The sequence below is a fragment of the Ptiloglossa arizonensis genome, chromosome 10 (genome assembly GCF_051014685.1).
Source record: "Ptiloglossa arizonensis isolate GNS036 chromosome 10, iyPtiAriz1_principal, whole genome shotgun sequence".
In the NCBI taxonomy this organism is placed as follows: domain Eukaryota; kingdom Metazoa; phylum Arthropoda; class Insecta; order Hymenoptera; family Colletidae; genus Ptiloglossa; species Ptiloglossa arizonensis.
Genome location: NC_135057.1, coordinates 9,873,166 through 9,900,807, shown reverse-complemented (window position 1 = coordinate 9,900,807; position 27,642 = coordinate 9,873,166). Strand labels below are relative to the sequence as shown.

Sequence of the window (27,642 nt, the reverse complement as noted above, 5' to 3'; positions counted from 1 at the left end):
CGGATAGGCGATCAGGAGTCGCCTAGATCGTTGTTTGTATTTCTGTAACTCGAGTTTCCATTGTGCAATTAATCTTCTCCGTTCCAGGATTAAAAAAGAACAATTTCCTTCTCCGTACGTCGTCAAGTGTACTCTGGATTTGTACGCGCAAATTTAAGCAATGTGTAGATAAATGCGATCTAATCGTTTTTTATTTACGTTTTTTCCGTTCCCTCTTTTTAAGGTTTACAACGATTCGACATCGTCGAGGTGTAATTCATAATGCTCGTCGATTCCGATCCCTCGATCGCTCGTTGCAACCAAGTTCGACCGTGATTTCATTCGTTACGCTGATAGCGAGTGCTGTTCGACCATACGAGCAGATTCGCGCGTATTTACAAGCGCGCGCCGAGAGAAATTGAACGTTACACATCGAAAATGGTACTAGATCGAGATCGGAGAGGATCCGGGACGGTTGAACGCTCGATTGTTGGATTTATCGTTCGTTCGTGGGTCCCCGCGTTCGTGTAAGACCGTGTGCTCGGAATTTGGAAAGCAAACTCGACGCCCTAGATGAAACGCGCTTGAAAATAAATTAAAACCACACCTCGTCGAACCGTAGAAAAATATAGAACTTTCGTTTCCGCTTCGAAATCAGCACCGTATAAAAATCGTATAAAAGTTCTCACGCGTCGATCCGTCTCCGATCAATTAGAGATAAACCGCTTCTCGGTTCTCGTCTTCGTCGAAGTAGTAGCCCGAAACCGAAAGAAACGATACACCGCGCGTTAAACGGAAACACGTGAGCGAGAAATAAGGCGTCGACGATCGAAAACGGTTCAATTTACCTCACTGTGTGTTCGCCTCGTTCGTCTTGTGACGGATCTTTAACGAAACGAAACTGAAGGCTGTTCGAGTTACTTTGGCTTCGAATATTTTACCGGTATTGAAACATTGGAAAGGAACTTTGAACATTGGAGCTCCAATTACTCGTTGAGTAAGAAAAATCGGAGAAATTAAACCGGAGCTGCTCGAATCGGGGAACACGACAGGGGATAATTAATATAGGGTTGATTTACGAGAAGAAAGTTTAGAGACGAAAGACGAACTGAAAGAATTTACTAGTCCACGCGGTACCGTAAAAGTACTCGAATCGTATATTCGCGGGAGATTCGAATCGCCAAAGTATTCGATCGGGGTGAAACTCGACGAATCGATTTGAACTCTGCGCGTGAATTTCCATTCGCGACAATACACGGTCGGCTTCCGTTCGAAGTATAAATATGGCGCGCCGTACTCGAGGTCGCTAGGTACAGCGAGGAATACACTATTCGCGTTAAAGGAAAGCGAAACATAGGAACAGTCTAGTAACACAGTTATCGGATGCTAACCTAGAATATTAAATCTACCAACGCTGTTCTTACGTGCGAGGCACGGGCGAAACGTTTCTCATCTCTTTTCGTTTACGTACCGGTTGGTCCTCGATGACGAATCAACACGCTTCGATTTAATCCGCCGCGAAACAAAAGGTCTCCCGTGGTGGAGCGTAAGAACGAACGTACTCTGTAACTAGGGCTTCCCGCGAAGCAATGCCGTGATTAACGACGCTCCGCTTCGGGAACAAAGTATCGTCTCGGACCGTGGTGATCGATATCATTATTCTTTCTCCCTAAGTCGGCTGAAAGTCGCACGCGGTTCGGCCGATGCAGCTCGACGCGCACTCGAGTGCCATCGTTTGCACGTACCGCGAAACTCGAGCGCTGGGAGCACTCGTATTGCCCGCTTGGATCGATCGATATCGTTTATCGATCGTTTTACTAACCTCCTCTTTCGTCGTTCGCGAACCAAGTGCGCGCGGTCACCGCGAAGAAAACGGTTCTCGATTATCGTCGTTCGGGACGAAACGATACGAGGTTCCCCGTAACGCACGCAGATGGCGGAAGCGTCGTCGCCACGAACGCGAAACAACAACGATGGTCCAGAGATCGAGGGAACTAATACGTACTACTATCGAGACGCACACCTGGTCTCTTTCTTTTTTTCTCTCTCTTTTTCTCTCTCTCTCTCTCTCTCTTTTTTTCTTTCTACGGTTTTCTCGATTAAGTTAGGATCTACCAGCATTACCATTAGTATATTCATTTGTTACCATTCCACGGTAAATTACACTAGCTTTTATATTATAATTTACAGGTTACAACAGGATATTGTATTAAGTTAAGGGGACTTGAAGATAGGTTTCGGCAGCCGTGTCACGAGCTTCGTACTTTCTCTCCTCGTATCCGCGTTCTCCCTTTTAATCGCAACACCGTCCGCTACTTACAAATAATACTGAAGCTACGCATGGTAATTTTCAGCCGACGTGAAACGCTCCTAGGGTTCGGAGTACCAGCGCTCAGGTAGCGCGCGTTTCGCCCGGACTGTTCTTAGTGTTTTTTTTTTCATTTTTGTTTTTTTTCTCTCTTTCGTATCCGCGAGAAAGGAGGGGGGAGACGACGAACGTTGCAATTCTCTGTATCTCCTCTCCCCGTCCGGTCTCTTCGCTCGCTCGATCCGTTTGTGTGTGTGTTTTTTCTTTTTTCTTTGCTCTTTTCTCTCTCGACTTTTTTTTTTATCTCTTCATCATTTTCCTTTTTTCCGTTTGTCAACGGTACACGACAGGTGGACCGGACGCGTTCCAGGACTTTTCGTATTCGCTCGGAATTGGATCTCTTTTTTACAGTCTTTTACAGGGGTACGATTTTCTCGTTTCGATGCATCGGGGTGTCGTAAGCCGGCACGTATTTGTAGTACTGCGGCGGATACGACGAGAAGGATGCCTCCGATGGTGAAAGTCTGCCACGGAATCGGCTGCGAACTATGTCGACGATCAACACCAGACAAACGATCGCCAGTATGACGATCAACGTGATCGGGACCGTGCCCCAGCTTCTGCTACCTTGGTGGCTGCCCGTCTCGTTCTCCTTCAGAGGCTACGGAACAGAACGAATACGTTGGTGGTGTCTCAGGTCGGTTGGTTATTTCGCGAAAGAATGATTCGAGTTGGCAACAGAGGCGACCGTCACCTTGGAACCGCGCTTACCGTAATTGGACAGACCGGACAACAGGTTCCCGGTTTCGGAGGCAACGGATTGCTACAAGCTACCGAGCAGATGGTCTCTCTGCAGCCGAGTCTACCTCCGGCCTCGCATGTGCACGTGGTGCACGTGTTCGGATGCCAGGTCGATCCTTCGGGATGCGTCTCGTTCGAGTGATCGGTACAGGAGGCTCGACAGCGGCATATCTGAAAAGACGCGCGTCTTAGAATCGGTTCGATACGGTCTCGGTGTAACAGGGATGGTCGTGGAGTTGAATAGAAACGGTAGGGTGTATCGCGAGATGATTCTCGAAGGGCGAGTAATCGTTTTTCTCGTATTTTTCCACGGTACCGAGGTGCGAGAACGGTGCAACCAGTCTCGGATTATCCACGAGTGGTTCACCAACGACCATTACAATTTTGATCGGCGATGGATTCGCAAGGTTTCGAAAATAGTCGGAACGGGGTCGTGTTTGGACTTATTTTCATTGGGCAAATATCGGCGACCCATTGGTACCGTTCTCGCGAAGATTCGATGGTAAATAGAGAAACGAGCGAAATTCGATTCCACGCGCGACGAAAATTTCCTCTCGGTTCCGCGAATCGTTCTCGTTGAACAAACAAAAACAATCGGCGGTGGGGGGAAATTGGTTGCGCATAAAGCGCGGAACACCGGTACTCACAGGACAGCCGCGTTTGTTCGTCTTGTAGCCAAAGGTGCATCGTTTCCTGCATCCCACCAACGGTGGACAGTTCGAGTCCGGTGCCCTGCACTTGCAGAACGTGCAATCGTTCTCGTCCATCACCAGTCCGCGTTCGCAGTGTAAGTCGCATTTCACTTCGGGGCAGATCTTCTTTCCGGACTCGTCGATCAGGACACTGTCGTTGGTGGGTTCGTCGAAGGTCTGCGGTGTCTGGCAGGCGCATACCGAGCAACCTCCCTCGTCCTTCACGAGGTCGCAGTTCAGGCCACAGTGCGGCAGCTCCGGGCAGACCTTGTCGACGTCCGTGGGCGGCTGCACCGCTGCGGAGTCCTCGTCCTCCTGGGAGCAGAGATTCGTGACGATCGAGATCGAGTTGCTCGAAACTTTCCAGAGTCGTGATTTTTGCGACTAGAGAGTTTCAAGACCTTCAAGACTCGAGACATTCAAGAGTCAAGACTTTCAAGACACAAGACCTCCAAGACTCAAGATCTTCAAGACTCAAGATTCTCAAGAATTAAAACATTCAAGACTCAAGATCTTCAAGACTCAAGACTCTCAAGAATTAAAACATTCAAGACTCAAGACCTTCAAGACCTTCAAGACCTTCAAGACCCAAGACCTTCAAGATCCAAGACCTTCAAGACCCAAGACCTTCAAGATTCAAGACTCTCAAAATTCAAAACTTTCAAAACTCGAGACCTCGAGACTTCGATATTAAGAGACTCACGAGGCTTCGGGCCTCCGAGAGCTCGTCTCCCGTACCTTTGGCACGATGCAGCTGCAGAGAGGGCAATCGATCGCGTCGTGCGCGTATCCATGGTCGCACGTCAGGTCGCAGTTTTCCAAGGAGTTTCGGCAAGGTGGCTCGGATTCGGATTCGGATTCGGATTCGGTGAGCGTCGCGTTCGTCGGTATCGGACAGTGGGGGCAACACTCCCCCGGATTCGGTGGTATAGCGTTCTCGCAGGACTTGCACATCGGTTCTTGACAGGACACTCCACCCTCCTCGCAGACGCAGCTCAAGCAGTCCGACTGTTGCCATCGTTCGCCCAAGTTCTTCGCCTTGTCCTCGTAGATGCAGTATTTCGTCCATTTGGTGTCCTCCGTTGCCATGTCCACCCACGATACGGATTCTGAAACGCAAACGGATCGTTAATGTTTCACGATCGTTGCGGAAAACGCGAACGAGTATCTCTACACGGTGTATCGATCGGTCAAGGTTGAAAAAAAAAAGAAAAAAAAAATCGCTCTCTTTTCTCGTCCAATCTTCGACCGATTCCAGATTATCGCGTTCGTAATTGCTCCGTAATTTCTCAAAGTTATCGACTACCCGGTTCCTCGAGAGGTCGGTAATCGTCGAATTACTTGGTACCACGGATTACGAGTACTTGGCCGACGAAACTTCGCGAACACTCTTCGGAAAAGCAATTACAAGACTCACACCCGGAAGTCCCGAGCAACGAGTATCCCGTAGGATCGCGAATACGCGGTTCGTTTAAGCGCGAACTCCTTGTTTCGCGAATCGCAAGAGGGAAGAGTCATAGAACGCTCGATCGAATCGAAGGACAAGCCGAAAGCCACGGTACACGTTTGCCCGTTAAACGACGTTTGTTAACAAAACAGCTGATACACCGCTGTAGGGGTAGAACGTCCATCGAGAATGGCTCGATCAATATTTATTATCGTTACGTCGCTAATTACGTTGAAAGCGTAATTGAACACTCTGCGTACCGGGTGTACATCTAACCGATGGTTGGAATTCGACATTTCGAGATGGTCGTTACCGAAATTGAAACCGAATTTTCACGTTTCCCGGCTGTAAATCATTTTCTACCGATGGCCGAGCGAGTGAATTACTATTACAGTAGCGTGTTCAAGATCAATATTTTCGGGTCGGGCGCTTTGTTCGGGTTGCGCGTAAACTGGTAGTAATGGACGACATCGACATGGCTGGATTCGAATTTCGGTAACGGGAAGGATGGCCTTTCCCGGTTGGCAACCGTGTTTCAATCGTCGCGGCTCGTAATTGTCCCCTAGGTGGTCGGGGACGGACCGTTATTAAATTTCAAAACGGGCGCTATTGAGTTTCGAAGCGTGCTCGCTAGCTACGCCGCGCGCTCGCGAGATAAGAATGGTCTCATTAAAATTCAACAGGTAAATCGAAAGTTTGCGCTCGCGCGGATCCCCGACTCCGTTGTAATTCGAAACTTAAAAGCCTTTTTTTTTTTTCCACCCACCCGGTGGAGATCAACGGGAAGCTTTATCGCTGATTATAATCGAGATGACTCGAATTCGTAACGACCGCGCGACTCGCTGACCGACCGCCGGGATTTTCAACGAGGAGAACGGTGACTTTTATCGGAACGCTGAAACCTCGTGGGATTATAGGCGGACGAAAGTCTTGGGCATCGAACGCATTCGTAAATTTCGTGAATTTCGAGATAGAAAGGATCGCCCCTTCGAAGGGAACGGTTTGCACTTTTCGAAAGAAAATTTAGGGTTTTACTTCGATTCTGGGAAGGAACGATCGACTCGGAACGAAAATCGACACTGATATTTTGGATTTACGATCTGGTATCGACTCCTCAAGGTATCCAAGAATCGAGACTCGAGACCTTCGAGATTCAAGAACTTCGAGACTCGAAACCTCCACGACTCGAGACATCCAATGCTCGAAACCTCCATGACTCGAGACCTCCAAGACACGAAACCTTGCAAAGAAAGATCCCGCAAAACTGTAGACTCCTATCGTTGTACCTCTTCGAAAAAGTCTACCGGCCCCCGACGCGTATATTTTCTCATCCCCGGATTCCTGTCGAACTTTCGTAACAACGGGTAGGGAAATCATGACGGTTAACTCGCTCGCGGCAACAGGAAACGCTCCACTCTGGCGGTATCCGTACTACATCGAAGGTACGAACGCGAGGAACGAAGTTCCACCGGTTGGATCGCGATTGGAGAGAGCTGGCTACGATGACGGTTAGAGAGGCACACAGCAGCACGGGAGTACCGTAGGAGAGGCGGAGCAGGTAGCGAGAGAGGAGGTGCAGGTTGCCAGAGAGGAGATCGAAGATATCGACCCGCTAGACACGCCGCGTTCTCGATGTTGCGTTCGTATCGGTTCGACCGCCGATAGGAGAGCGAGCCTCGATTACGACCATTCGTAATTACCTGAGGGTCTGCAGTCGTAGAGAGGGCAACAGCTACCGGGTGTCTCGCGATCGAGGGCGGCCCTCACTTGTACCGGACGATGCCCGGCCGGACAGCTCGCTGGTGGACAGGCCGCGCATTCGCATTTCCCATCTTCCGTTAACACGCTGTTTTCGGGACACGGCTCGGATCCTCGGGAGTCTTTCACAATAAAAACGACACTTTCAGATGGTCCGTCTCGGCGATGGGAACAATACCGAAATCTATACCGTTCGATCCCGATCCTTTATCGCGCAACATCGAACGCTTACGAATCGAACCCGATACTCCCGCGTACCCGTCGATACGTATTTCGTACCTCCGCGAACGTATCGATAATTCCACCAAACGCTACATATTTCATACTTTCGCGAGAATCGTACTCGTCGCGAGTTTACCAACGAGTTTCGGTGATCTACCCGCGTTCCATCGCGAGCGGATTCGTATCACCGGTGCCAAGTATCGGAGATTTTTCACTACCCTTCGAAAGCTTCGGTACAGAACGGGAATAAGTAACCGAGATCTCGGCTACCATTCTCCCTGTCAACCCGTATCGCTCCAAGTGTCTTTATATTTTAAATATCGCTCTCGAAACCGGACAAAGATTCCCTCGAAGCGTTCATCGTGGCCATTATTTCCACGCGTTGTCGCATTTAACACATATCGAGGATAAGTTAGACTTTGGAGCGACGAGGGTTAGAATACTATCGTATCAAGTTGCTCGAGTACCATCGATAGCCAATTGCATCGATACACTGATCCGTCCTGCGCGTCATCCCGAAAAACTCGGTCGTCGCGTCAATTTTACTCGCGAGACGATCGGTTTACGCTGCAAACTTTGTACACGTATCGATCGAGATACATCGAGATCCCTCCCTCTTCCTCCTAAGGTCTCCGGTCGGACGCGCGCGACGAATCTCGCGGGGGTTGAACCGTGTCGCTTGCGTGGCGTACCTTGGACGTGGTCTCCGCAACTCGCGTTAAACGCTCGACGAGGATGTTTCTTACCTGAGGGAACGCAATCGTAGCGAGCGCAACAGCTACCGGGGGTTTGGGGGTCCGCTGCTTTCACTTGGACCGGACGTTGCCCCTCCGGGCATTCGGCTGGTGGACAGTCGGTCGCGCATTTGCAACCCCCGTTCTCACCTCGGACGCTGTCCTCTGGACATTCGGCGCCGTTTCCGTCTCCTGTGGACAGAAAGATCGGGAAACTTTAATCGAAACGTCATCGTCACCGCCACGTTCCGTCTCAGGGGTCTCCGGTGTTGTATTTTCACCGACAAACCCCCGATGGAACGATGTTCGGTACGTCTGGGATACCCGGGACTATCTCGTAAACGGTTAAGGATCGAGACTATCACGCGAGCAACTTTTCCTTCGAAAAGTTCAATTTTGGTGGTACAAACGCAGTGGACCCCGCTTTCGAGAGTTTAATTCTACCCCGGATTAATGGCACACGTGTTTTTCCGTGTATTTTTGCGAGCAACCCCCTCACGAACGATGTCGGAGTATCTTCGATTTAATCGACGAGAGAATATTTCGCGAATAAATTTCGATCGTACAATCCGGAGTACAAGCCGCTTTCGAGCGACAATTTCCACCCCGGATTCGAGTCACCGTTTCCATTGTTCGTTGGTCGTTCGACGATAGTATCGTTACTGTTGCGAGAATTCATTTTACGGACAAAGGGGCGTGTATCTGGTAGGATATCAATAAACTATTGTTCATAAACGTAGTAAAAATTCGATCGAGAAAGAATCAGTGGCGGTAATTCGGGTTCCATCGAGCGAGCCACGGTCCCCGGTCTCGATATGCGAAGAAAGATTTTATGGGCGCGATAAAATGAACGAAAACGGAATCAATATCGATTCGAGCGGGTCGTTGGGGACGGTGAGGTACATCTCCGTTTGGTGGAAATAAAATGCGTTTCGATGGTTCTTTTTCTAAATTCACCGCTTTGTTTAAGGTAATCTCGCGCGTTGGCCGGGAAACGTTGTTTCTCCGTGATGAAATATTCTATTATTCCCACGGGACACGACGCTGTCGGCAGAGAAAAATTGCGCGTGCGAGTGACAGGAAGTTGGAGAAACTTTGAAAGGTACGCACGAACGAGGTGTCTGGAGGAGTCGATGAAAGATTCAAGGTGGCGCGAAAATATAAAAATTAGACGAGAGACTGCAATTTTACGTCCACGGGAAAACTTTCGAGGCACGAATCTTGTTCGTTCTTTCGAAAAAATGGCGCACCAATTACCTTTGATCTTCGAGCAACGCCTCGATAATATTAAGTTGTTCGGAAATCATTTCGTTTTTTTTGGTTAAAATGAAATACGATTTTTTTAGAATCTATAAACATTTTATTAAATTATATATTCTCAATTTTGGAAAACGAAACGACTTTCCGAACAACCCAATAGATCACTGTGTTCACAGCCGATCAAAGTTCAGGATTACGCTCGAGAAGAACGTCACGTAGAATGACGAGATATAGATGGAAAATTATTTTTCCATTATTTCGAGCATTTTGTCGGGGCGTGTAAAGTTTACGCTCGTTGTAAAATAATTCCTTACAGCTCGAACGATTTCGAAGCACCTTCGTATTAATTTTTCTTCGAGCAATGTTCCCCCAAAGCTCGTTCTACCGCTTCCACGAGCGTTCTTTCGACGTTGGCGTTTCTCGATCGTCGAATACGCGCTCTGGGAGGATTAACCGCTCCCACCGACATTTATAAACAAAAGAAAGATTACAGAGAACGGTAACAAAGTAATCCGCCATGCCCGTTCATAGATACGGATTAAAGTAACGGAGCCGTTTCGCGCGTTACATTGATTCGAAATGTTGGAACACGCTCGATACCACGGAAACGCTAAACACTAACTCGAAAATATACAATTCTCCATTAAGTGGAGGAAAATCGAATTCCCCCGTTTCCCGCGTAAATGATCGTTCTCGCCCGGAGCACGTGTCAATCGCACCGAATAAACTCGATCGACTTTGAGTTCATTGCAAACGCGTTTGGGAAAGAACGATTTCGTTAGTGCAACGATTATTGCAATTACCGTGGAATTGTTTCGCGAAGTTTACGCGACTCGTAACGATGGAAACACACGGTGTAAACAGGGAAATGTAATTTCCACGCGACGCGCGTCAAAGCGGTAACTTCTTCGCGGGGTAAAAAGTTGATGAGACGAGCAACGAAAAAGAGAAAAAAAAAAAAGGAAAAAGAAAGGAGAAACGCACGTCCGTAGACGCAGGAGCGAAAAAACGTGTGTGCAAAGCGCCGCGACGCGGTACGGAGATGAACGCGACGGTGTGTTCCCGCGCGACGATTCAGTTACGTCGTCCGGGAGGGCGCCGCGGCGTTTTTTTTAAAAACCATTGCGCGCGACGCCGAGTCAAAGAACGACCGCGCGCTTTTATCGTCCGGTGGAAATTTGCATAGGTCGACGCGCCGGTTGGAAGCTCCTTGCGGACTCGGTTATTAAAATGTCGCGACGTTATTGCGACGACGACTTGGTGCGCTTGGGACACAAAGCACGTCGATTGTTTGGCTCCGAGCTTTGAGCTCCGAGAGCTCGTCGGAGTTCTATCTATCTACCTCTATCTCTCTCTCTCTCTCTTTTTAAAGATTACTCGTAACGGCAGATGCAGCGGTTTTGCCATTCCGCGGAGAAACGTATCGTCGCGACGTTTTACGGAGACAGACCTAAGCGCTGCGATATCGGACGGAATTGTCGGAGGACACCAGCTAGGGATTGGTCCCTATCGAACGGAAGTTGGGGTTTTATATCGAAGCGGAGCGATATTTTTCCTCGAACCGATACCCATCTCTCGCTCACGGTCCTCGGTAAGAGTCTCGCGATTCCAGGCCAGACTTTGGCTTTGGATAAGATCGATCCCGTTTCCCGCGGAACAACCGTAGGGGAAAAGATGGTTCCAGCTAGACAGGGTTCTTCTTTTCGAGCGTCGCGTGCCGTAGCGTGGAGAGGACATCGGTCGGGTAGATCGGTCTCGAAGAGACGGATTACCCGACCGCTTCCCCGAAGACCGGCTCGCGGAAATCAAGTACTTTCCTAGGGATTTGGCTCGAACGGTCCCGTGAAAATCACCGTCGTCCGCCTTCCTCTCGAGGTTTTCGTATTTTTCGAGACGGCCCCGGCCGAAACGAACCGGGAGCCACATTATTCTCGACGGTGAGTCGAGAAAGTCCGGTCGCAAAATTTCCAGTCGTATTACCGAGCTCTCCGCTGACGTACCGGCGAACGTGGCTCCCGGAACCATTTCTTTCCGAGATTCGGTCGCGTTTAAGTCGAGTCGCGATTTCTCGCTTTCGGGGCGACGATTTTTTAGCCCCCGGCACTCGAGCCCCGCGACGCGTACAGCCTTCGTGCTCCGATGTTTGATTACGGAACGAAGACTATGCACTTTCGGCAACTTGGCGTATAAATGACCCTCGTACGCTCTCATCCGTGTAGCGATTCTCGAGAACTTGGAAATTCCTACGGCGTTCACGTCCTCGTGGAAACGTCCACACCGCGGGGAATTATTATCTTTCCGTTTCTCGTCGTTTCGCCGCGTTTTATCAACGGCTTGTGAAAGGTAACGTCGTCTTCGCGGTTGAGATTAACTTTCGTCACCGGGTTTTTCCGCCGTGTATTTTTCTACGACAAATTTTTCCCGTCCCTCCAGATGCCACGCGTCGAGTTTCAAGTCGATCGGTCGAAGGTGACGATTGGGACAGTTTGCGGATACGCGAGATCGCTGGGTATCGCGACAAACCGAATATCACGATCTGAATTTTTACAACTGGAGGGATCGGACGTCGTCTCGTCGGTTTCGCGCGATAAAGTACAGAAGTAAAGCAACAGCCGTGGAAAATACGTACGTACGCGTGGAACGAATTGTTTCGGTGCCGCGACGGCTGGTAGATGGCAACAATAGGAACAGAGATTCCATTAGACCGGAAACCTCGCTGGAAGATGGAAGAGGAGAGGGTACATCGCGCGCGTACCCGAGGGAATTACGGAGTAGATAACACGGGGAAACATCGATAATAATTCCATCGGGAAAAGGGAAAGGGGCTTAGAGATCGGTTTCGAAGCCAACGTTACCGCATGCAGAGACGCATCCTACTTCGCACGGATGCAACAATAAGTTCATTCGGTATGCAAGGGTTACCGCTGCCCAGGACGGGGCTAATACAATTTCTCGTGAATTGGTCCGGTCCAGTGGTCGTCAACCTGATCCCTACTGTCCACTGACGTACGACTTGGACCGTCACGGTGAGCAACGAGAAATCCATTAGAACCTAAACACGACCAAGGGATGTGTAATTTCGATTGCGGCGAATGCAAACAATTTCGACAAAATTGAAAACCTGGGTTGCGTTCGAACAAGATCATCGTCGAGTCCTCGCTGAAATAAAATCGAGTATCGAATATTCGGTCTCGTGGCACCGAGCCTCGAGTGTCCTATTGATACTCGACGAAAGGTAGTTTCGATAAATTGTATCGTTTTGCAAATTGTTTTTCATCTTCGAATCGAGTAGCGTTGAAGCTGATAGGCACCGGCGAGCGATTCGTTAAATTTGAATCGCGTGTACGCAAAGCGTAAGTAAGAAGATGAATTCGAGTACACATATTTTACTATAGACGGATAGAAAAGGGTGGGTAGAAAAAGGTTGAAGATCCCTGTTCCAGTCGATCGGGCGTTCGTTCTCCATCGGTGGTCCGAATCGATACCCTTTCTCGATTGAATTCTCGATGGATCCGGCACCGTCACCGGTCGTCCCGCGACTTTCTACGTTTTCGTCGTCTAATTGCGTCACGAGAATTCGCACAGAGACCGTGGCCGATACTCGTTAAATTCGAGGAAGAACCTCGTGGATATTATCGATCGATCGAATTTGGTATTCCACTGGTTCGGAATCGTCCCTTTTCCATTACCATTGTACCCGTTCTCGCAACGCTTCAATTTGTACCATCGTTTCCTTCACTTTTTCCTAAGAACAGACCGACCGCCCCGTACCATCGCTGCGTTTCTTCTCGATCTTATTCTCATGCCGGTTGCATCTCTTATCCGTTTCATTTCCTGTTTACCTTTCTCTTTTCATCCCTGTGCGCGATCCCATCGCGGATACGCTCCTCCATCGCTGTTAACGATCGTTCCACACTTCGCGCTCTTTATCTCCCGGACATTCTCTTTTTATCCTTTCGTACGTACCTTCTCTTCGATTCTTGCGTTAAACTCACCGATGTGCCCTGTCTCCGTTGGCATTGTACCTTTGAAACAATTCTTCTTCTCCCCCTTGAAAAGGAGGTCTCGGTTAAAAATTTCGTTCCCGTGGGGTTTTCGAGTCGCATTCGAGGGGAATTTTCCCTCGTAAAAGGACGAATTCGTCTCTGGAGCCGTGGCGTGTTCATTGGGATGCGCACACTTGGCTAGCCCGAGGTAGCCAATCCCTGTCGACGACGTTAACGCGTTAACGTACGCTCTCTTTGCGCCAGCGACGTATAGTCGAGTTCCTAATTTACCTAGGGGGCACGGCCCGGGTCTCTGCCGCTGCCTCCGCCCGCCACTAATCTTCGTCCTTCGGCATTGACGTCAAAGCTAATGGTCCCGGCGCTAGGCACACAAGGCCACGCCACGAAATTCCCGGCCCGTCGAACCGGAGTATACCGGAAGCGCTGACAAAACGCACGTCTCTCGTGTCTCGGCGAACCTCGCCGCGTATCGTACCGGCATATGGGCAAACATCCGCGGTTACCCTGCCACGGATAGTTCGATGTTCGATAAATCAATTAAACGAGATACCGAGTCTCCTGGACATCGAGCCCTCCGGTTGGTATCTCTTTCGGAGACACGGGTTACCTCTCGACTACTACGTCAGCCTACTTCGAGCCCGAGGCACGCTGGAGGCTCGACGCTACGAAAGTGCACCGGACCGATGTCACCGGGCAGCTCTGATTCGATTTTCGCGGAAACTTGGTAACAGTTTCTTCCATTTGAACGCGTTCGGAAAACCGGATGGATAGCAGAGTACAATTTTGGAGAATTTTTCGTGACTGTCGCTTCGATTATCCGCGATAGGATCTTTCGGTGAAAGATCATCGAAGCGGAGTGGTGTCGGATATGTTCGAGGAACTGTGCAATCTTTAGGCTTACTTTGAACCGACTCTACTGCTGGAACAAAGATACTTTCTCCTACTAAATTTCGCAGGACGTTTTCTCTTCGCTTGAACGGGATCTAAAATACTCGAAGGAGTCGAGTATAACGCTGGAGACAATCGTAACTTCGGACCGATGCGACCGGATGCATCGAGAATTCGACTATGGCAAGATCTTCGCGTTAGAAGACCCCTTACTCGGTTCAAGACCCGTGCGCTGCGATTTTGTTTGGACGAGGTTAGGCTCACTTTAAACCGACTCTACTCCCGAAAGGTGCTCGGTTCTCGGGTCAGGAACGAACGTCTCCAAAGGGAGACCTCTTTCGATTGCCTCCGCGACAGGGTTAGAGCACCGATGTCTCGGTGCCCGCAGAGAAATTCCGAGCACCGTGAAACCACGAGATAACGCGGCGAAACCGAGGCTACTTCGACCGAGCGGAACGCATACTTTGATCTCGAAGGGATCGCGGACTCGGACGCACTATCGAGTGCGGCTCCACGATCCTTGGATGTGGCTTTTCGACCACCTCGGTGTCCTTCAAAGCGTTTCAGAGATCTCGAGATCTTCGCAGCTTTCAACGAGCACTCGCCGCGGTGGTGGCCGAGGATTTTTTTTCTCTCGTCGAACCGGTGCACCGGTATTCCCCGCGAATATGTCGCAATATTTGTCCAATGCGAATCATCTCCACGGAAATTGCTCCCACCGATCTCGATGCACCGTTTCGTAGATCGAAAAATTATTCCTCCTTTGAATTGTATCTCCATCGTTGTTTCTCACCCCCGAAGTACAGGGTAATTCCTCTCGTGAATGGCCTCGGAGCTTCCCATCGATAATCCTGTGCTCGTGCACACCGACCAAGTGGCCGATGTCTCTGTAGCGTCATCGACTGCTGCGTCGTGAACTGTTCTACTCGCAACGTGTGCGAACCGATCGCGAGTACACAGACGATGCCACTGTCTCGGAGTCCATTGGCGAGGGAATCACCCTGTAGAACTACTCGATCGAGATCGAGAACAGGGCGAAAGAAGTGGCCGTACCTTTGAGATTACCTAGCGCAGGGAAGCTGCCTTTTCGAACGTCTCGAAGCTCTTGGATTTGTACCGTTCGTGGTCGATTCGATCTCTCCAAGCTGCGCGAGAACGTTCAAAGGGCGGTATTTGAGTCCGCCCGGAGAATCACCCTCTGTACGAAAATTCCGTCATTGTCCCTCCTTGGATCGAAGCCACAAACAGTGTAGCCTCTACCGCGTAGAGGTTTCTTTCGATCGCGTGGAAGAATTTTCTCGAGGAAAAGTTTCTCATTTCGCGACGCGGATGTATTTCCTCTCGTCCGGCGGTGACGATTCGGTCGTCGAAATTACCGATCTGGATTCCCCGGTAACTATTAACGGAGAGCAACGACGGTCGAACGGGGCATCGGTGGCGGCGGTTAGTCGAGTCTCGAGTTCGCGGAAGACGCTAAGGCGTCGCGACGTTGCTTTAATCCAGTGGAGAGTATCTATCCGGTCGAGGGTCGAGGAGACACGCGGGTGTCTCGGTGTTCCGGGAAAGTAGCGCGTTGCGGACGAGAGGAGACGGAAGACGACGGTTCGGTATCGCGAAAGACATAAAGGCAACCTGACGCGTTCCATTATAGCGATGTCTACGGCGTAGCTATCAGCGGTAACGGGCCAGCTGACGCGGCAATGCAAACACTGGCTTTCCGCGTAACACTCCTCTCCTCTCCTCTCGGCCTCGCCTCGCTCGGCGCCCTTCGCGCCCGGCCGCGCTTGCGTTATATCGGTTCCACGTACGTACGTACGTACATACGTACCCGCGTCCTCTGTCCCTCCCTCCTCGTCCCCGTCTATACGATACGGAACACCATACGTCTCACCGAGATCTCGATTTGCATTTTACAACTAGCTGCACCAGCCTCCGTCGCGCCGCCTCGACCAGCTGGCAAGACACCCGACGCGAAAGAATATATATACCTGATTTTTTTCCTCGCGCCACGGAAATTTCCGCTACGAACCACCTACCGGAGGGCGTAAAAGCGCCGCGAGTATCGTTTATTTTATGCAAAAAACCACCACCGCAACGCGATTCTCTTGCGTGCTTCCGTAGAGAGTCTTTCCGTTACCGCCACGGCTGACACCAAACGAGCCCATCGAGGCGCGAGGTGATCGTCGGCTATAACTATGAATCGAATCCGGGGTCGATCCTCCTCCACCTTCTCCACCTCCTCCACCTCCTCCTCCTTCTTCGTGCTACGAGACCCCGGATTGTTCTCGTTTCGTTTCAATATCTGAGCCCGCGTTTAGCCAGTTCGAGTTACGCTCCAGATTTTTTCTCGCCAAGTTTTACAGCTTCCTCCCGATAGAGGGATTCGGAAGCATCGAGGCTTCGACAACGATCGAAAACATCTCGAAGCGATCGCGGTGCTCGGAATTTCGAGCGACGAACGTTCCCGAGTATCGAGTACGGAGCGAACTGTACTCGAGGAAGTACCGGTGACACACGTGTGAATTTATACGCGCCTTTTCCGAAATGAAGTCTCGTCACTGTCGGGATCGTTCTCAGTTTCGCGAGTAGCTGAATCGTTACTCCGAATCGGAAACTATTTCGGGGAAAGGGAACGAGAGAACCCGACCGATACCAGCTTTGGAAGATTATCGATAACTACGTTTCCTCGGAACCCTTTCCCAGGGGTGAACCCGTGCATCATTGTGCACCGTGTCTGGACAGCGTTGAGTAAAGGCTGTCCCGATCGTCACCGGTCGATTTACTTTTCGAGTAAAACTGAAACGTTTCGGGTAACGGGACTTTTCTACCATAAATTTCCCGTCTCTCTGGATGCCACTGATCGAGTTTCGGATCGATCGGTCGGACGTTTCGAAAACAATGCGAAATTCAAATCGACCGGTGACGATTGGGACACTCCGTGCATCGATCTCCGCTTTACCGAACGAGTACCAAAAATCGAGCGTTGGAGAAGAATTGCGAATCCTGAAGCAGATTTCGAGACGATTGTTCCTCGAGAGAGTACTCTTGCTTTTCATTCGAATCAGCGAATCGTTGAAGTTCGGTTAACGGGGTTACCGCGTAGATTTTCTCAGGATGTTTCCCCCGAGGTAACGAACCGTGCGTCACCGTGGATATCCTATTTCCGTTGTGATTTGAGTCCATCGGACGCAGTATCTAATTCGGTTCGCGTAATTCCATCCGAGTGGTCCCTACCTACGCGAGTCGAAACGTATTCGTTCGTCCTGTGATACTTTCGCTGCCATTGTAAATCGAGTTTGCACGGTTGCGCGCGAAATAAGGTGTTTGCACCTCCGTGCAACGATCTCGAACGACGAGAGCCTTTGTACCGGTATCCGCTAACTCGCCGACGCAAATTCGACGGCTAGAAAGGATCAAAGCCGTTTCCGGCCGGCACGCTCGCGACCCTTCCACCCTTTATTCGTTGGTTCGTTCGTCGAGCGACCGCCGCAGTTATTCCCTCTTTCTCCGTTGCTTTTGCCGCTCGTGCCAGAAACTGCATTATTCATGCCTAACGAACACGTCGGTGAACGCCGCTCGTTCGAACCTCGCGCGTCCGTCCTTTTCGTTTCTTCGTTTCTTATTATTTTTTTCTTTTTTTTTCTCCTTCTCCATGCTTTCAAGGTCCACCGAAACTACCGGTCGTTTCCGACGAGACTCCAGAAACCTTCCTGGAACTCCCTTCTCGTCCTTCTCGTCCTTCTCGAACTTCTAGTCCTTGCTCTCTCGAACTTATCGACCGTAGGGACGTACAGTGTGTCTCGTTAGGTTCGGACGCACAGCCTCTCGCGATGTTCGCGTCGAGCGAGTCTCGAGCGCGAAATACTCGCGAGGAATCAAAAATGTTCGCAATTCGCGACCGTTTCTACCAGCGACGGTACGTTAATTTAAAGTTCGGCGAGACGATCGGGAAGGATCGCGAGACTCTTATCGAGAACTATCGGTTCCCATAACTTCCCCCTCGGCGGCGTATCGGGAAGCTCTCTCGAACACGGTTTTACCGAAACTTCGTGAGATTGAACGCCCTTTAAGTAGAACGATCCCGTGCTAAAGCAGCCGCGAAATATTAACGGCTTACAATTGTAAGTCTATAACACGGGCACGGTAATAGCCTTTCGCTTCCAGTCAATTTCCGTGTTTGCGAGTTGAAATTGCGGTGGAAGTTACCAGCGTCGAACGATGAAGTTTCGAGCGGGAACGACACGCGATCCGGAAACGGAAAGTCTCGACGACTTTGAATAGGAAGCGTTACTACGTACTGGATTAACACGCTCCCTCGATGCACGTGGAAACGTAACGCGAGGTTCGAACAATCGTGAAGCTCGGAATCGAGAAACGAATCCCTCCTCGAGGCTACCCTCGCGCGATCAACCGATCGAAATTCGAAGAAACCGAACATCGAGTCCGTACGATAACGCAACACCGAGCACTCGATGTTCTTTTAACGAATGGACGATCGAAAGTTCCTCGAGGGCCATTTTCGACGTACTTCGATGCCTCTGCAATTTTATTTCGTGCACGTCACTGGTATCGGGGTGCTCGTTAGATGCTCGAACGACCGTTTCGCGCGAATCTCAACGCGGAAAGTATCTTCGTTCGTGATGGAAAGCCTCGCGAATCACGTAAAAAGGGAACGATATTCGGACGGACGTCTTCGGTCTGGTTCGGGTTTCGCGCCACGTGCGCGGCAACGAAAGAGCTCTTCTTCCGGTGCTAAAATTGTCCGTGACGCGCGCCAGGACTCGATCCACGGTGTTTCCGCCGTAGATTTCGCGTAGCTTTTTCGTCGATTTTTCTCGACCGGCTGCCGGGAGAGTGTAGCACCAGATTTATTTCTCGCGGGCGGCTGATGAGTTCTTTCAGAACCGAGTGAAAAGGGTTAAACGAAACGAAGCTTTGATTAAAAAAGCTGACCCGCGCGAATACACGCGCGCGGTGGGGGAGGGTTACGGCGCGAGCGGTTCGTTGTAGCGTACGCGCAGTGCTCTCGCGGAGAGAGGCGGATTTTATTTCAGCTCGAAAGGTCGTGATTAGAAAGTGCGAGGCGTCCAAATAACGTTTCGCCTCGCGGCGGAACTCGCGCGGTTGATTAGAAAAGATCGCGCTCACGGTACCGCGGGTAATGTCATTATCCGGTGGTTTCGTTCGGTCTCGTAACGCGGTTTGTTCCCGAGCGAAATTCCATTCCCGTGAGCGGCTTCGACGACGAAAAACCCATTCGAGATCGACGCCGCGTTTCGGCGCCAAGTGAACACCGCCCGTACTCACTTAAGTAACGACACACGCCGCGGAAAATTTTCCACGCCGAATCTACGAGCTCGTTCTTCGTAGAAACGTATAAAGTGAAAATCAAACTCGCGGTTCCTTCTTCCGTCCGATGCACCATGGATACTTCCGTCTCTCTCGACGAGAAGCTCGCAAAGATTGGAAAGAGAACCTTAGGGCGGGTAGGTAAAGTCTTCCATCGGAAAGAAACTCCATGGTTCGAGCGGTGGACTTAAAACAGAAATTATTCGGGTTAAATCGCACTGAAACTTTTACCCTCCGATCTTACTTCTTACGGTAAATTCGATCGTATGAATAATAGGGGTGCAACTTTGCTCCCGTGGTTTCCATCCCGGGGAAAAAACAGCGGAAGTAGAGTTTTGCACACCCGATATAAATATATTACCGAGCACCGACTAACGAGTTTCTCGTCGACTTTGGGCGGGAATTTGAATAATCTTGCGCGCTTAACGCGGCGGTATCTTTGTTTATTGAACGATGAAAGTTTCTCCGGTCGGTAACACCGACTCGAGTCGATGAAATTGAAAACGTTCGGATCTTTGTACGATACCAGGTTCACGAACACGCGTAGGGAATTTACAGGGTTATCGCGTAAAAAAATCCAGGAAACGGAGAGAAATACGGGGAACCGTATCTCGTATTCGTGTTTCCGTTTTCAGGTAAGTGTTTTCCAGGCGTAACCGGAGAAATATCCGCGCGAGCAACTTTGTCCCGGCGTTATCCGATTCTTTTAATTCCCTTCCCGGTTTCCTCTAATTGCCATCCGTTCGTCAGAGGGCTGCAACGCAACGCGGGAACGAGCCGCCATCGCGCGGGCTCGTTTTGTTGCTTCATTTCGAAGGTTGCGAGCCGATTAACGCAGATACGTTCTCGATAATTACTTCTTCGCCGGTGGAAAGCCAATAACGAGTAACGCTCAAGGACCAGCGGAGTGCACCGTGGTGCTTCGAGAACGCGATCCTCGCGCGTTCGATCCTCGCCGCGGAAAAATCGAACGAGGAGGGCCGAGAACGATTATTAGTTTTTCCGTGGACTCGTTGGAAAATTCGAATCCTTATCGAGAGACGTTACGAGACGGCGACGCCGGTTGACGTACCATTTTTTTTTTTTCTTTAAACAGAAACGTCCAGCATCGCGCCGCTCCGTTTTGGCGATCAATCGCGCTGATTCCGCGCGGTTTCTAGCGTGGCGAAATTGGGAAGGGCCCGCCCAATCATTAGGTTCGTTTCACGCGCGTATCCGATTTCAATTAGGCTAATGATTTCACCGTGGCTGTGTATCATTTCCGAGCGGGGCGGTTTTCGGCCGTATCATTCACCGAAAGTTTTTCCGGCCAGCTTTTCATCGCGGTTCAATGCGGCTGCTCGCCCCTGCAAATTAATCCATCGTATTTTTTTTCTTTTTCTTTTTGGTTTTTTTTCTCGCGCCCCTCGACTCTCGACCCTTCGAGAAGGTTCACGAGAATCGGAGTTTATCGGTTCGGAGGATGTAAACCGTGTCTCGAATCACTGGAGCCAGGAATGAGAAACCGTATTCCACGAGCGTAAATCGCTGATTTTTAAATCATCCTTCCCCCTTCGCGAACCTTCCGGTGATAAATCTAACGGATTTTTTATCTTCGAAAATTATTCCATCGTGTATTCCTCCGTCCGTGACGAACGGAGGCAATGGTTGCGAAAATAAAATCGACTCGCTTAAAGAACAGCTCAAGCGCTACTTAATTGCGTTTAGTTATCAGACACTCGGTTAAGATTTTACCGTAATAAATCTACCATAGCAAGAACAAAATAGCAACGCTCTCGCGAATAAATTTCTCCGCGAATAAATAAATTCCGAACCATGGTGTTTCGTACTCGTCGCGATTATTAATGCTGGATTTCCTCTACGAGCGAAGCAGCGTGGGAAAAACCCGTCTCGAAATTTGACGAGGCGAGCCCCGAGAAGAAAATTTCGCGAGTGGAACGTGTTCTTCGACGATTTCGTCAGCGTCGTTGACGAGAACTCGCTGTCTTTTCCGGTGGTTTCCGGTTTATCGAGCCATAGAGACGAAACTAGGTGGAGGACGCGGCGCTCGTACGAAAAAGGAGGTGGAGGGTGGGGGTTGCCCGCCGCTAAAGAAGAAACGCAGCGTGTAAAACGGGAATAAAGAACGCGGCGCGTAGAACGCGGTGCGTAGAACGCCGCGCGCGAACGCTTGCGCGTTGGCTTCGAGTGCCGCGGACGCGGACAATGCGGAGTGTCGAGAGACGCAACCGTCGGATGCTACCAGCGGAATAGACAAAAGCCCGGAAAGAATTAATGGCGGGCCGACTCTTTCGCGCCATTCCGAAGCCCACGTTGTTCCGAATCTCTCGGGCGCCCCCCACCCTCCCCCCACTCCGCGGGGCCCTCTCGCTTTTAGTCACCTTTTTCTGCCCTCGTTCTCCGACGTACCTATCTATCCCCCTCCACTTTGCCTCTTCACCTCTCTCTCCTTCTGTTCCCTCCAATGTATTACTGTAAATGAGTTACCAAGCTCCCGACAGCTTTACCGCTCGGGAAAAACTAGAAAAGGGGGGTCAGAGGGAGGGAGATGGAGTCACGAAGGGAGACGGAGTCACCGAGGGAGAGAGGTGGAGTCACCGAGGGAGAGAGGCGGAGTCACGGATGGAAGCGGAGATAAAGAGAGAGCAGAGGTGAACGGGGAAAGAGAAAGAACGAAACAGATGGCGAGAGGGTCGCGAAACGTTGCCGGTGAAATTAAGTGCCCTCGCGTCGGGAGAGACGACGCATTTTTCCCAGCCGGTGATTCATAGCGAAAAGAATATCGAGGACCACTCGAGTCTCTGTCGTCGAGAGATATCGCCGGTGAATTTTCGATCGAGGCTCCACCCCTTACCGCGCTACATCCCCGTTGGGGAAAAGAACGCCGGAAAAGGATGCGCTCGGAATGAAATAATTTCTTTCCGACGCCAGCAATTTTATCCCAACCGGTGATTCGAAGTAACGGATAAAAGTGATTCATTAAGAGAATCGTCCGGGTAGACTCCTCGCGGAGAAGAAAATCATCGCGACGGATACGACGCGTCGATGGCTCGCGATCCTCGATAGAAATCGAGTCAAGGTACCAAGGAATGATTAATTCTCTTCGATGAACGGTTAAATTCGTGGACAAAAATTCGACGGAGTGTAGGTGGGTTGGTAGTGGTCTGGAAATTTGCTACGAGTCTCGAATTTACGTACGTTTCTCGAGTACGCGGAAACGATGTCTCGAAAACCAACGAAGCTTTTTCGGCGTGAAATTTTAATCGTAGGGAACACGTTGCCCGTCCATCACACGCGATACGGTATCTCCCATAGTCTTTTTGTCGGTAGTAAAAACGAACGGAATTTGCTCCGCTACGAAACGCCGGGCGTTTTTACGAATTTTTAATTTATTTCGTTTATTCTAGAGGCGTTCGTTGAATTTTCGTTTCGATCACTCGTACGGGGAAATCGTCGGGTATTTTCCGATGGGGACCGAGCGCGGACGAATTTTTCAACGATCGAGTCGTATTTTCGTTGCAAATTCTTGGAAAAATGCGGTAATTGTTTCGAGAGGCTACGACGCGAGGTATCTCGATCTCGTTCGAACCGAAGCACGTGTACCTCGACGTCGAGAAATAGGATCGGAATCTCTCGATGAATCGCGGGAGCGTCGCGACGCGAGCGTCGATAACCGTGAAGAAGGAAACGGGACACGGAACACCAGTGAAAACGTCGGATACGTGGCAAAGTATCGTCCGTGTGTTGCGAATCTCGTTTGACCGATTATTTCGGCGACTGCTCGACGTCGTGCGCAATTTCGTCACTATTGTGCTTGGCATAGTCGCATTAAAACCGTCGTCTCGTTAATGAGAACGAGTCGCGGCCAATTTGTCGACAAAAACAGACTATACAGTGTCTGTGAAAACGCGAGTACCGCCACGTATGATTTCCCAGGGAAACGTGGAGAAATGGTTGTCATTCTTCGCAAGGTTGTAGCGTCGCGCGTGGACCGATCCAACGGTCTCGAACGAGCTTCTTTTTTTTTCATCCAACGTTTCAGCTCGCGATAAAATTATACGATCCATCGAGCGAAACGGGTGTTACCGGCCCTTGAGAGCTAACGTCCCTACTAAAATTTCTATCGTAAAATATAGGAAAGAAATTAAAAATATTTCGCTCGAGACACTATCCAATTGATCTCAAGAAAGATCGAGGTCTTAAACATTCAGAAATATTTCCATCTCGGTGGTATTGAAATCTCTGTTACAAAAATACCGAGAATAGAGATCAGAAATATTTGTTTCGAATCACTACAGAATCGAGGGAATTTAGGAAACTTTGCAAATCGGTTTGCAGCACGTTAGAGATCTTTGTTCGGTGTTTACCTATCCATCGATATAATTTTCGATACTCGTTTGCCCTCGACTTTGACTCCTTCGTCACGAGGGTCGTTCGTTCTCCGCGATTACGCGCAGCATCCGTAAAGCAGTTTCCAGCCGGTGGAAAAACGTCGTCGTTGGCGCGACGGTGGACGGAGACCGGCTTTTCCACGGAAAGGGAAACGAGTCGGAAGCAAAAATAAAGTCGGGGCCGACAGGCGAATCGGCAACGTTAAAGCGTGCTGCCCGAGCTCCACAAAGTCGCGGAAAAATGCTGGCAGCGAAAGAGGAGAGGACTAATTTAAATAGCGTTCCCGTGGCTCCATTAATGGTTAATTTGCGCGACAGTGGGTTTCGCAAAGCGCGGGGCGCGCCGCGACCCATTTGCGGCCCGTGTTGGTTCCGCGAACGCTGCTGGAAAAACCATGACCCGTGTCCTCGGGGCACTGCTCGTGAGTCGACTCCTCTTCGTGGTTAAAAGATCGCAAACGTCGTGGACGCCACGATTTCCCTCTTTTTTTCACTCCGTTTCGTTGCACGATCGAGACGAAAGGTTTCCAATAGATTACCGGAGAACCTCGATAAAGAATCGATAATTCGTGCGTGCACGCGAAGTTTTCGTCGCTGGAAACAAACCCCGATCGAACAGGGGTGGAAAAAAATAATGCAAACTCTTGCGAGTGCGACGATACCGCCTACAGAGTTTAAATTTTATCGAAACGTTTTCAGTGGTGATTTAAAGGCGCAACGAGGTACAAGAGCGGAGAATCGCGAGGGGAATCTGAAAGCAATTGTTCACGTTCGCGCGGAAAAATAAGAAACGAAAAAACGAAACGAGTCGCGCACGGGACACGTGTTTATCGCACGGCAGAGAAACGAAAAAGTGTCCTTTTTCGTTAATAATAATGTCCAGGGAAGGAGGCGATTTATACGGGTAATTATGCGAAAGAGAGATACACTGTACGCGTAATTTAGCGAGGTATTTTACAGTTTGGATAGTTCTTGGGTAAACGTGCAACGGAGAGATAGAATTAATAAAAGGGCGTGGTTTCGTATCGACGTTTTCGAGCGATTATCTCGTTTGTCGACGATAATCTCTGTACCTGGTTCCCGAACAAGATCCTATTATTCGAATAACTCCGTCGTCCGTGATAAACGGGAGCGATTGCGCGCGGAATGCGATCCTATCGCGGGAAAACGGTTTCGGGGGAGGGATCGAATACGCGGGACGGGGAAATTTGAAAAGGGGGGCGACCGTGCGGAAAAAATCGGCGAGCTCTCGCTCGAACGTGCGCAATTACATCGTCTTGTCGTGTTTCGCGTTCGATTGTATCCGGCGTCCCGTTCGTTCGTCGATACGCTCCCTCCCGTTCGTCCGTTCATCCGGGAATCTCTTCCGTTCGGCGCGGCGAGTGAAAGCCTTTGCAATTCTATAGCAATCGACGAGCTTCGCCTCGTCATCGGGTTCGCGCGGAATTCCGCGCTCGTTCGCGATGCCTTTTCCGAGATGTTGCCACGGTATCCTCTTCGTGGTTAAAAGATCGCAAGAGCTGCGACTACTTCACGGACGATGATTCTTGCGAGACGTGGCTTTCTTTTTTAGAAAAATAAAAGAAATATATTTCGTAATCGACTTGGGTAACGAGAAGTCGGTGAGGTTTCGTGAAAAATCTTTACTCGATAAAGTTCAAGTAACCGATCTCTAAAGCGCTTCGCTCGATTTCTAAGCAAGTGACTTTGCTCGCGCTTCTCTCGCACGCATTCGTTCCCTTTCGTTCTAATCCTCGAGCTTTCTCGCCCGGTGCGTCTGGTAAAATTCGCTAAAAATGTCTTCGGTCTGGAGTTACCATAATCGAGTGCCACGTCTCGCCCGGAATCAATCCACTCGACTCGGTTCGCCGTGTAATCGTTTCTCAGCTTCGAGATCTCGTCGTCGTTTCGATTTTGCGCGAATCGAGGACAAAAGTTTCTAACCAAAGTTGTCTCGGTGACACACTATCGGCCACGATCGTCGATCGCAGGAACCGCTCGATTTTACGTAACGGTTATCCGTTACGAAGGAACGATACGTAACTCTTCGTTTTGATCCCTTGATTTTTCTCGGTCGGTCGTAGGTCGAGCGTGACGAGTTTTTATTAAATTTCAGTAACCGGGTTCGTCAGCGGGAAAACAAAAAGCCATCGCGTTACGATTGCTCGGCCGCGTCACGCGCGGCGATACCGCCGCGATAAAGCCGCGGGTGCACGCGCGGTTGAACCGCACAGAGAACGAAAAGCGTTATTTTTCGACTCATTCCGCGCCGCGGGACTCGCCACGGAAATCTTTCCGTTCGGCCCGGATGAACCGAGCACGAGTTTCACGCTCGGCCGGGCAAAACGATCGACCGAGTATAAAAAGCTTTAAAAGCGTAAAGCTTTCCCGTCGAACGGTGTCGCGACGGAACTGCCATTGCTTGCCCGCTCGGAGCTTCTGGATTTGCAAGCACCGTCGGTCTTGCCGAGCGCGCGAGGAGTCGCGGAATCGTCGTGGAATCGTCGCGGAGAAAGAACTCCCCCGCTGGTGGAGGATCCATTGTAGTTCTTTATCCAGCTGGGAGGAAAGCTCCGTATATTTTCAGCGATACCGATGTATAATACCGTTTTCGTCCGAGATCTCGGAGCCGAGCGTTTCGCGTTAATCGCGCGTAACTTACTCGCTTTGCTTCAGCGGCGACGCACCGTCGATACATCGATCGGTGTCCGTGAACGCGGTCACGCTCCGTGAACTCGCGTACGAATGAAAATCGTTCAACGATATCCAGAGTCCCTTCGAACGTTCTACGTTCCCTCCCTACCGAGAACCGATCGTTCTCCATCCTCTTCGAACTCGTATTCGAGCGGAACGACTCAAGGTTCGGGACTACGAAAAGGTAGTCCCGCGTTCCACCGGAGTACGTGTTCCACGAACGGGGATCCACGAACCCGGAGAAACTGAATCACTTGGACGAAAATACGACGTAAATCCACACACGTGGCCCCGACGGTTCAGCACCATATAAGAAGCACGATAAACCACCTCGAGGAAATAAACACGTTCACAAAAATATATCCGGATAACCCCGTTGCTAAGAAGCTTGCACTCGATACGGCGTAAAAGTTGGCACAAAGGGAGTAGGATCGTCCGGTGGTCTGTCGGTGGAATTTAATTGCGCGCGAAAGTACCCGTGAAAGAAACAGGGATCGAATCGCGGCGACACGTGTATCAATCGTGCTCTCGAGGCTCGGGATCGTCGAAACGGCCGATCCGATCAACGCGAATCCGTAACCGTCTCGATGAAATCGAGCGTTTCGACCCAATCGGGATCGACTACGGTCTTACACGCGCGGAAACCAGGGACGAAACGAAATTCACGGTTATCGTCGACGACGCTCGACGTCGAGAGCCAACGAACGACTCGGAACGATCGACCGAGTACTCGTTGAATCGACGCGAGAAAAAGACCGCGAGGAATATCCGCTCCGCTCGGTCGTTTCTCGAAACTTGGAAATTAAGAGCGTCGTCGGACTTTCGAGAAGCTTTTCACCGTGTCGCGAAACGCTCGATTCGGTCCACCGCTTTCGATAAACCTCGGCTCGACTCCTCGCGAGGAGTCTCCCCGCTCCGAAAGGTGACGCGCGGACGAAAAACTCCGGTTCGTTTCCAACGATCCTCCTCTCGCTGGTTCGCGTTGCACGGGGAACGATCCTCCACTCTGGAACTCGTTCGAAGATCCGCGAGGTCTCGTTCCAACGCGAGCAATTCGCCGGCGAAACGCCGGATCGCTCGATCCACTCTTACTTTTTATCGTCCGACCGTGA

At 50.3% G+C, this 27,642-nt stretch overlaps 1 protein-coding gene across 5 annotated transcripts in view; it reads right to left on the bottom strand.

Moving 5' to 3' along the window:
* Positions 1-2,091: 2,091 nt before the first annotated feature.
* Cmpy (crimpy) overlaps positions 2,092-27,642 on the bottom strand; it is a 246,343-nt gene continuing 220,792 nt past the window's right edge. For 4 of the 5 annotated variants that reach the window (XM_076321548.1, XM_076321546.1, XM_076321549.1 and 1 more), the window contains 6 exons: positions 7,954-8,133; positions 6,928-7,107; positions 4,519-4,889; positions 3,736-4,095; positions 3,059-3,259; positions 2,092-2,948 (listed from right to left, as the gene is read on the bottom strand). In XM_076321548.1, coding sequence (XP_076177663.1) covers positions 2,703-2,948; positions 3,059-3,259; positions 3,736-4,095; positions 4,519-4,889; positions 6,928-7,107; positions 7,954-8,133 — 1,538 coding nt within the window. In that variant the 3' untranslated portion in view covers positions 2,092-2,702. The remainder of the gene's footprint in view (positions 2,949-3,058; positions 3,260-3,735; positions 4,096-4,518; positions 4,890-6,927; positions 7,108-7,953; positions 8,134-27,642) is intronic. The other variant, XM_076321547.1, reaches the window with a different exon arrangement.